Source organism: Brachyhypopomus gauderio, chromosome 12 (genome assembly GCF_052324685.1).
Source record: "Brachyhypopomus gauderio isolate BG-103 chromosome 12, BGAUD_0.2, whole genome shotgun sequence".
In the NCBI taxonomy this organism is placed as follows: Eukaryota; Metazoa; Chordata; class Actinopteri; order Gymnotiformes; family Hypopomidae; genus Brachyhypopomus; species Brachyhypopomus gauderio.
The window spans coordinates 23,134,049-23,144,579 of NC_135222.1; the positions used below are offsets into that span (position 1 = coordinate 23,134,049).

A 10,531-nucleotide genomic window follows, 5' to 3' on the forward strand; every position below is an offset into this window, starting at 1 on the left:
TGAGGATTTAGAGTAACAGTACTACTACTGTAATAATGAGGGTTTAGAGTAACAGTACTATACATTACAGTCAGTACCACTACTGTAATAATGCTCACAGCAACATCAGGGTCAGCTGCAAATTAATCAATCAGAAATATTTGCCAGCCCAACAAAGAATGAGAAGCAATAATTGTGACAAGAATGAAACTTCGTGTTTGTCCTAAACGCAGAATCTGTGTAGTGTTCTGAATAACCGAATGAGCCCACAGCCACGTGTGCCGCTGTCCTGTCTGCAGGACCTGCGGTGTCCCTAGGGTTAGGGCTACCACTCTAACTCTCTCCTCTCTGCAGGACCTGGGTGTCCCGAGGGTGAGGGTTAGGGTTACCACCCAAATCCTGTCCTGTCTGCAGGACCTGGGTGTCCCGAGGGCTAGCTCAGGTCTTTCTCTTAATTTTTATTTGTTGTAGCAATTTCGGATCTTGGTAAGATTTTTACAGTGAGTTATCTGTTGGTAAACAGAGCTTAACTAAGGCATTTATTTAATGTATTTCATTTATCCTTGGTTACCGCGAATCATTGTGGATAAGTACATTTCTGTGGTAATGCTGGCCCGTAACGTGTAAGCTTGTTTTTGTGCTAGTCCAGAAGACTGAAGTATTCTGTTTCTATGTGCAGGTTGGTTTTTTGTATTGTAATTCTGACTGGTTCCATTAATAAACACACCTTCTCTATATGTATGTTTTCAGTATCGCAGTACTACAGTCTTTTTAAGGTTGTTGAATTTTTCACAGGTGAAAGACCAAAACTTTTGTACAACATGCACGTTATGATATGCTAATTTGTGAGGAACATACTGACAATTTGAGTACATCACAGTTTGTAATAAAAAATGACTCACCCCAAGGATGAAGTTTTACCTTTAGATATTTTTTGAACATTTAATCAAACACTTCAGCACTCTATCCTTGGTGTTGAATTGCCCTCTAGCAATAGTTTCCTAACTCAATCAATGTAATTATTCTGTTGGATTTATACACACATGTAAAACAAAACAGTCTGCAGTGTAATGCAGTGATTTTACATTTGATTTAATTTCAGCTGAATGTTGTGAAGTTGTACTTAGGTTACCTCCTCAGTGACTTTTATAAAAGACTTGTAACACATTGTCAAATTGTGAGTTGAATGTGCTGATAGTAATAAAAGTGCCAATAATAAAAGCTGTAATAAAACTCCCATCACTTGTGATAGAATAACTGCATTTGTGTGCTTGTTTTCTTCTTCTAGCTCTGTAAGATCGAATATCTATAACACTTGAGACTAAGAGCTCATATTGATGTATTAAAACATATGTTTTCAGTTTCATACAGAATATATAGCAAGAGAACTTGAGACTTTGAGCCTTAATGTTCTTTCTGAAACCCTGGTTTAGGTGCTATGTTCTCACAGCACTACTGCAGCATTGGTATGGTGCAGTCGTGTACTGTGGTATACTGTGGTGTTCTATGGTATATTGCGGTATGCTGTTGTGTAATGTGGTATACTGTGCTGTACTGTGGTATATTTTGGTATGCTGTTGTATAATGTGGTGTACTGTGGTATACAGACCCTGATCCTAACCTTAACCAAACCCTAACCTCAACCCTAGCCTGACCCTGACCCTGACCCTGACCCTAACCCTGACCTGACCCTGACCTGACCCTACGCCTAACCCTGTCCTCAGTAATGCTGGTGCTGTGATTCAGAAGAGTGTATTATTGCTCATCACTGAAATCAGCAGATCAAGAGAATTGCACAGCCTAATTGTAGTTTCTATGGTCACACCCTGACTTCTTCTGACCCCTTGTGTGTGTAGGTGTGTTTGAGAGCTAAAGCAAACAGCTCACTGATTACACAGATGCACAGGTCAGTTCATCTTGTGGGTTGAGACTGCAGTTTCTTTCCTGTTTGATGACGCTGCTAACAGATACGGACTGCTATGATAACAGGACTGACCTTTATAGTAGAAGCATCTAGCGCACCTATAACCACATGCATATATGACAAAAAACATCTACCTAACAAATATAAGAGAAAGAAATGAATATACACACCTCAAACTAACATGTTTGTATAAATACAGTTACAGTTGCCAACACAGCACATCTACTGAGGTGACCGAGTCTCTACAGGTGAATGAACCTTACGTTTCTGGTCTATAAGTTTCTGGTACTTACGTTTATGTTTCTTACGTTTCTGGTTTAACTAAATTTCACTGGTGGGCCTTAAAGATCACATGCTTCCTGAGTCTGTGACGGTTGAATCCCAGTATCCATGGCAACAGACGAAACACATGATACATGAAGTATTGTATAATTCCATATCAGAATAAGACCTCTCCACAATTGTGCACACACACACACACACACACACACAACATGCACAGACCCAGATACACCACTTGCAGACACACACAAACATATTATTTTGAACTTGAACTGCTAAAGCTCTGTCTGTTAAGAGTCAACTCTCAAAGCCCTGGTTGTCAGAGTGAACAGTTGAACTGGCCTGTCAGAGTGAGCTGTTAGAGTGAACTCGCTGACAGAGTGAGCTACATGTGGAGTGGTCCGTGTGCTGTATGCAGTGGCAGGGTGTGTCTGAGCAAAGGTCCGAGTGCACCCATGGCCACGCAGTGCCGTGTTGGGCTGTAGCATGTGTGAGCTGTTGGACAGGAGGACGTTGCAAGGTTTTTAATGACCTTTCTAATATTCCATACGAATGTTATAAGAGCACTGAGAGTGGGGCTTATTCATTTTACAGTCACACAGTACTTTTAGATGGCAGCTATCTTTAATGGTGTGTATCTGAGTATCTGTAAGACCTTTGAGATGAAGGGTGGAGTTGTTAATAATGTACTAGCCAAGTCTGCCCCACAGATCCTCCCATCACATTCATGCTTAAACACGCGTTGGTGAACTGCTGACTGTCCTGCAGAGGTTCAAATGGCTCTAGTATCCGAGTTCTTGGGTCAGCTCACCCTGGGCTTTGGAGGGGTGAGTATTAAAAGAGTAGTGATGAAGAAAACTACATTCACTTTATTGTGAAAAGGGTCAAAACCAAGTGAAGCTTAAATGAAGTCTAAATAATTTCCAGTAAAATGTTTAGCCATGACATGACTTGCCAGAACTCTCTGTTTAAAACATCAGGAGGCTCGATTTCCAACAGTGGTACCAGCTCCAGACTTTGATCCAGAGAAGGATGCATCCTGGATAGATACAGCCATCAAAACCAAAGGTAGGGCAAATGCTAATGCTAACCCTGCTAATATTATGTTATATTGTTAATACTAGGGTTTAAAAATACTTCTGTACAAGTTGAAGTATCAACTCAAAGTAACGTAAGGGGGAAAAACGTAAGCCGTGTCACAGGGCCTATAGGGCACTACCCCACTTCCCCCCAAAAACATTTTTCCAAAAGCCATAAATGACTATAATGTTATTTTTTTATGTTAATGTTAAAAATTAGGGATGCACTAGGCTACCTGTTTCAGCCGGATATATGCCCATATGCCAAATGTAAATTTATTAAAAGCCATAGTGTCACGGTGGCGGGGGAGTGGACCACCACACAAAACATTTATTAACATGATGACAAATACACAGACGACAAGACAAATAATTCAAAAACCTACAACGCAGCGCTTTTGATATACAGCTGGTTAGCTGGTATTCCTGGACACCAGCCTCCTCGCTGGTGCTTAGTTTGGACATTTTGCCCAATACTAAGACACGTCTGCTATGTCATTGCTGGACTGTGACTTGTCATTAGGTGTCAAGTCACCCTCAGTAGGGTGTGGGGGTGGTAAATCTTTATACATCTGATCCCACCACAATCAAATCCACTGGATGTCGCATTATATCTGGATAGTTTTAACGATGACAAGCCAGATTGAGAACAATCCAAAATGAAATAGGAGTAACGAGGCAATTTTTAAAACGTAAGGAGTAGAACGTACAGATAAAGGAGTAGAAGTAAAAAGTATAGATACCCAAAATTTCAACTTAAGTAAGGTAACAAAGTATTTGTACTTTGTTACATGACACCTCTGTAAATATATATGAATATAATTTGTTATCAGAGTTTTAGCTTACCGGTAATTAAATTTAATCACTTGTGCTTTTCTTTTTAAAATGCCTAAAATTGTCTTGTGTATATCCTTTATACACACACATGCTTCCCCTAATGTGTGTAAGTCATGTCTGGCATTAAGCAACATAAATGGTGTGAATGGTAGTGTAAGAGTTGTACCTGTGTTAAAATTGTAACGCGACCTTGAGTATCTAGAAAGGCGCTATATAAGTTGAACATTCATTCATTCATTCATAAAGTTGTTTTATTCCTGATGCTTGAAACGTCTCTCTGTTTCCCTGTTAAAGAAGTGGTTATTGTTAGGGTTAGTGTTACCCTAACCCTAACTGTAACCCTAACCCTAACCCTAGAAATGTTTGTTTGCTTTTCCAGGAGTGGATGAACATATAATCATTGATATCCTGACGAAGCGCACCTATACCCAGAGGAGAGACATCGCCTTTGAGTATGAAAGGAAAGCCAAGAAGGTAAACACTTCAACACTGTTTACAACAGCATGTTTTGAGTGTTCATTCAAGTTTAACGTTAGCGTACTTTTGGGTGCTGCAGGACATTGTTACTGCCCTTAAGGGGGCGCTCTCGGGTTCCCTAGAGAATGTGATTATGGGCCTGATGAAGAGCACAGCTCAGTACGATGCCTTTGAGCTCAGAGCCTCAGTGAAGGTGAGTTCTGCTTCACTTCCTTATTTTATGTACGCCTACATGACAGAGTGATGGGGTGATTTTGTTGAAGAGTGAGTTGTGTGTTTTTGAAGGGTCTAGGCACCGATGAGGAGAGTCTGATAGAGATGGTTTGCTCTCGCAGCAATGAGGAGCTTCTGGAGATTAAGAAGGTTTACAGAGATGGTAAGAGACAGAAATCACTGAATAATAGAGGAACTGTCCAAACGTGAGGGGGAGGGAAGACTGTTCTAACGTGAGGGTGAGAGAAGACTGTTCTAAACGTGAGGGTGAGAGAAGACTGTTCTAACGTGAGGGTGAGAGAAGACTGTTCTAAACGTGAGGGTGAGAGAAGACTGTTCTAAACGTGAGGGTGAGAGAAGACTGTTCTAACGTGAGGGTGAGAGAAGACTGTTCTAAACGTGCGGGGGAGAGAAGACTGTTCTAAACGTGAGGGTGAGAGAAGACTGTTCTAACGTGAGGGTGAGAGAAGACTGTCCTAAACGTGAGGGGGAGAGAAGACTGTTCTAAATGTGAGGGTGAGAGAAGACTGTTCTAACGTGAGGGTGAGAGAAGACTGTTCTAAACGTGAGGGGGAGAGAAGACTGTTCTAAACGTGAGGGGGAGAGAAGACTGTTCTAAACGTGAGGGGGAGAGAAGACTGTCCAAACATGAGCACAACTGTTTCCTAATTACAACAGTGTTCAAGAAAGACCTGGAGAAAGATGTGGCAGGCGACACCTCAGGGGACTTTGCTAAACTCCTCCTGGCTCTGGTTGAGGTAAACCACAACCCACAGTGATCTCTCAGCAGAAACATCAAATGTCTGCTGGACCTAAATGTACGTGTGTGTGTGTGTGTGTGACATATTACAGGCTAAGAGAGATGACCCCAGCAACGTAGTGGACTATGAGAAGATTGACAGTGATGCTAGGGTGAGTGTCCTTCACAATAATGGACACACACTGGACAAGGGATTGTGCAGTGTTGTGAGTGTCAGGAGTGTGAACGCTGGGTTTGGATGTGGCTGCTGTGGCTTGTAGGCACTCTATGAGGCAGGGGTGAAGAGGAAGGGGACAGACGTAGCCACCTGGATAACCATCTTCTCAGAGAGGAGTGTTCCACACCTCCAGAAAGGTGCGCACCTAAATACACCTGAGCACTCCTCCCTAGACATGTCAGACATAACCTACAGATCTCCCTCTCTCTCTCTCTTTCTCTCTCTCTCTCTCTCACTCTCAGTGTTTGAACGGTATAAGAACTATAGTCCATATGACATAAAGGACAGCATCCGAAAGGAGGTGAAAGGAGATCTTGAGAAGTCCTTCCTAACATTAGGTGACTCACCCTCCATCACACACACACAGCTACCCACCTGATCCATGACAGTGCAGCAGGTGTGAGATTCTGCTGGAGTGCTCATCTCCGTTCCATTCTGCCTCTCTCACAAAGTGCCTGATTCATTTCTTATTAAACACAGTCACAGGCTGTTTGATGAGACACTTTGTTTGATTTTGTGTGAAGCCCTGCAGAAGCGGCTCAGCTGCAGGAGGAGACGTGCTGTACAGAGACACCTCACCAAGAACACGCCAGCCTGCTAATGAGAATGTAATCCCTCTCTCTCCCTCTCTCTCTCTCTCTCTCTCTCTCTCTTGTGCTGTTTCTCTCTGCAGTGGAGTGCTTTGAAAACAAACAGCTTTACTTTGCCAGCAAACTCAATGAAGCAATGAAGGTGGGTGATATGAGCATCAGTGTTTCTTGTTAGAATAATGATAAGAAAAATTACTATTACTGTTATTTATTATTAATAACATTCATATAAATAATAATCAATAATAATAAGAATGTGTAACAATTAATATATAACTAATAAAATATAACTAATAATATTAATATTAATAATACTAAATAAGACTTGTGTGTGTGCGCGTGTGTGTGTGTGTGTGTGTGTGTGTGTGTGTGTGTGTGTGTGTGTGTGTGTGTGTGTGTGTGTGTGTGTGTGTAGGGTAAAGGAGTCAAAGAGAAGGTGGTGAACCGGATCATTATTTCTCGATGTGAAATCGACCTTCTGAAAATCCGTAAAGAGTTTAAGAAACAGTTCAGTAAATCACTCTATGCGACAATTGTGGTGAGTATCTGTCTCCTTTTCTCTTTCAAAATGTGCTATATTTTGTCAATTGTGATTTTTACACCGCAATCGAAATTTGTCCTCCGCTTTTAACCCATCTGTGCAGTTAGAACACACACACACACACACTAGTGATTACTAGGGGGCTGTGGATCACACATGCCCAGAGCGGTGGGCAGCCCTAGCCCGGCGCCCGGGGAGCAGTTGGGGTTAGGTGCCTTGCTCAAGGGCACCTCAGTCATGGCCTCAGGTCTGGGAATCGAACCCACGACCATCCGGTCACAAGACCAGTTCCACCACAGGACCATGACTGCCCCTTTTTTTTTTCCATCTCTTTCCATCTCCCTCTCTCTCTCTCTCTCTCTCTCTCTCTACACACACATTTACTTTCTTTCTTGTTGTTCTATTTCTTCAGGAGCATACACGAGGAGACTACCAGAGAGCTCTGCTTAATCTGTGTGGGGGAGATGACTAAGCATTATTGATCATAGTAACACTACATTTCCCATCTTTCCTAACTACATAGTGCAAGATATGTGCTTTTTACAGCTTTCATGTAATTATTCATATTCTGTGATTTTAAACCATTAACATTATACTATATTGTAAATTGTAATAGAATATTTAGGCCATTAGCCTCAAATATGGACATCAGTACTGGTGTGAATCTGATGGGTTGAAAATGTGTACTGGTAGTAAACATCACACCACAAGATGGTGATAAAGATTTGCTTCCTTGTTCTGCACTCTCTGTGAGTCTGTGCTCCATGTATAAGCCTGGTCTTCACTCTCTGTGAGTCTGTGCTCCATGTATAAGCCTGGTCTTCACTCTCTGTGAGTCTGTGCTCCATGTTTAAGCCTGGTCATCCTGGAGAGTCCTGTCCCTACAAGCAGGTGCCTGGTGATATGACATATACATCGGTCCACGTTAACAAGCTGAATATTAAACATGTGCAGGCATAAACTAGAGGAACAGGATGAGTGTTTAAGCCAGAGGAGAATAATCGTATCATTTGTCCCCAACACACTTCAGCAGTCTATGGAAGTAAAGCTTCTCTTTCCTCTCCTCTCTCTTCTCCTCCTCTCTCTCCTCCTCTCTCTTCTCCTCCCATCTAATGCTTAATTTGTTTTACTGTGATTGTATATTCTTCACAAACATTATCAATATCAGTGTCTGTAAACAAATGAGATGTTTTTATAATAATCCTGGCTGTAACCCTGTCAGAGAAACCACATATGTGCTTTATGTTTATGGCCTGTAAAGGATGAAATACTGTATAAAAGAGAGGTGTGGAGTTCAGTCATTGAGGAATGATTCATGTTCCTTTTAGAGGACGAATTCATCTGTGGCTCATAAAGGTTATTGTTGTCCGCCTTTGGCTATGGGGAGAAGCAGTGTCTTGGCCCGATCTAGGATCAGTTAGTTTTGTTTTCTGGGTTGTAAAGAAATACACTGTTAAGTTCAAAACTGAGAGGTTTTCCTATAGCTAGTAAAACAATCTATAATTCTTTAAATGTTTCACATGTCCTTACTGGCATTTGTTGTGTGATTTATCAATATGGAAAATGAATCCAGTCAACAGCGTCTACGAAACACTACGCAAAAACTAAATGAATGCCACATCGTACATTTGTAACAATATTTCAGTAAATTCTATTTCTGGAGGTGTTATTAAAAACCTGAATAATACCATATTACAACAACTTAAAATAATTAAATTAATAGAATTCACAGGGTTTATTGCCACTGTTCGAACAAACAGAACAAGTGGCTGAATTAGCAGGTAGAGATGGTAGAAGGTGACAAGACTGAGAGAGCTTACACCTGAGACATCTGTGTGTGTCTGTGTGTGTGGACGTGTGTGTGTGTGTGTGTGTGTGTGTGTGTGTGTGTGTGTGTGTGTGTGTGTGTGTACGTGTGTGTGTACGTGTGTGTGTACGTGTGTGTGTGTGTGTGTGTGTGTGTGTGTGTGTGTGTGTGTGTGTGTGGACGTGTGTGTGTGTGTGTGTGTGTGTGTGTGTGTGTGTGTGTGTGTGTGTGTGTGTGCGTGTGTGTGTGTGTGTGTCTGTGTGTGTGTACGTGTGGGTGTGTACGTGTGTGTGTGTCTGTGTGTGTGTACGTGTGGGTGTGTACGTGTGTGTGTGTGTGTGTGTGGGTGTGTACGTGTGTGTGTATACATGTGTTTGTACATGTGTGTGTAGATTCTCCTACCACTGTTGCCCCTGGGTTAGCCCTAACCCTATTTTGCTCATTATGAATCTGCGTGCACTTGTAAAGCTGCTTTGTGACAACATATGTTGTAAAAAGCACTATAAAAATAAATTTGACTAGGCACATAGAACTAATACTAGAAATGTAACTCCAATTAAAAAACAAGATCAAATAAGATAAAAGTCAAACAGAGATCTTGTAGTGTCAGTGCAGTTATAAAGTGAACAAGTCCTACATATTGACTTATGTCACGTAGGGCTACGCCCCCTCTCCTAGCTGTCACTCCGGTCTCCCTGTTCCTCTTGTCTGTGTTGTTCCCTGCTCATTGATCCCGCCTTGTTGTCTGTTTCTATGGTTTCCCCCGTCTGCCACACCTGTGTCATCAGTGTTTCCAGCTGTGTTTAAGTTCCGTGTACTTAAAATCTCTGTGCTCCTCTAGTCTGGTATCGGTTGTTTTGTTCTATTTGTTCATTTGTGCTGTAGTGACCTTACGCTCTCTGTTACAAACAAATGATTTGAGGTTTGCATCACAACATTCACCAGTATTGATACTTTAGAATATTATGTAAATGTAAAATTCACTTCCAATGAGAATGTGAAGAATGTTCTCTTTTGCTGACGTAGCTCTGGATTTTCGCTTGTGTGTGGTTGTGGTGTAGCTGGAGGAGATGTGTGTCTGCCTGGGCTGTAAGGCCCTGAGGTGACTCTGTCTTTTGTTGTTGGGGAGGGAGTCTTCATCTGGAAACCCTTTGATGATGAATGTGAAATATTAGGGTCTGTCAATGTGACATGTCATACTTTCATTCTCATAGTCTCTTTTGTCATCTTATCCACAAACTATATACTTATCTACACACTATACATTTTATAAGAGAATCTCAGAAGGCAATGTTTAAAACCTGGCTTACTTACTGATAACTAAACAAATATTTATATTACTGAATAATCTCACCTATGCATAGAGCACCACCACTCTATGCTCTCACTTCATCTCTCTGTCCTCTCAGTTCATCTCTCTATCCTCTCAGTTCTTCTCTCTATCCTTCTCTCAGTCATTTGCCCTCTGTATATCATTCCTCTTCCTCTTTCTTTAGATCTTTCTAATTCAATCATGCACATATACAGGTATACACACTCTCAGGGCAGCAGTGCTAACTGACCTAAATGGTAAAACACTGCCCTCTACTGGCTGTATGTGCACTTGCGTTAGATGTCTCTTTGAGTTAGTATCACAGTGTGAAAGACAAAGCACTGCCTAATGGAAATGAGGCCAGACATGCAATACTGCTGATTGCACTGATATAATTAGAATAATATCGCAGAGCCTTATTAACAAGCAGAGGGAATAAATAACCGGGGTGATGAGCTAGGAGCCGGTGGCTAAAGCAGCTCTTAAATATGCTTATGCCAGCTCTTTCTGTGT

The 10,531-nt window shown here is 41.6% G+C and overlaps 2 protein-coding genes across 3 annotated transcripts in view; both read left to right on the forward strand.

The window, feature by feature from the left end:
* Nucleotides 1–716, forward strand: part of rorab (RAR-related orphan receptor A, paralog b) — a 27,912-nt gene extending 27,196 nt beyond the window's left edge. The window contains exon 11 of the mRNA XM_077023897.1: nucleotides 1–716. This exon is cut by the window's left edge and continues 1,609 nt beyond it. The gene's annotated coding sequence lies outside the window, so the exon portion shown is untranslated.
* A 2,245-nt stretch (nucleotides 717–2,961) lies between these two features.
* Nucleotides 2,962–8,063, forward strand: anxa2b (annexin A2b). Of its 2 annotated transcripts, none has more exons than XM_077024171.1 (12): nucleotides 2,962–3,027; nucleotides 3,166–3,253; nucleotides 4,481–4,575; nucleotides 4,658–4,771; nucleotides 4,864–4,954; nucleotides 5,470–5,549; nucleotides 5,644–5,703; nucleotides 5,812–5,905; nucleotides 6,011–6,106; nucleotides 6,442–6,500; nucleotides 6,774–6,896; nucleotides 7,312–8,063. In XM_077024171.1, the coding sequence occupies exons 1-12, from the start codon at nucleotides 2,962–2,964 to the stop codon at nucleotides 7,369–7,371; spliced, it is 1,026 nt and encodes a 341-aa protein (XP_076880286.1). In that variant the 3' UTR covers nucleotides 7,372–8,063. The 2 variants fall into 2 exon arrangements, with proteins under 2 accessions (XP_076880286.1, XP_076880287.1); XM_077024172.1 differs by having other exon boundaries at nucleotides 2,962–3,012.
* The last annotated feature ends 2,468 nt before the right edge of the window (nucleotides 8,064–10,531 follow it).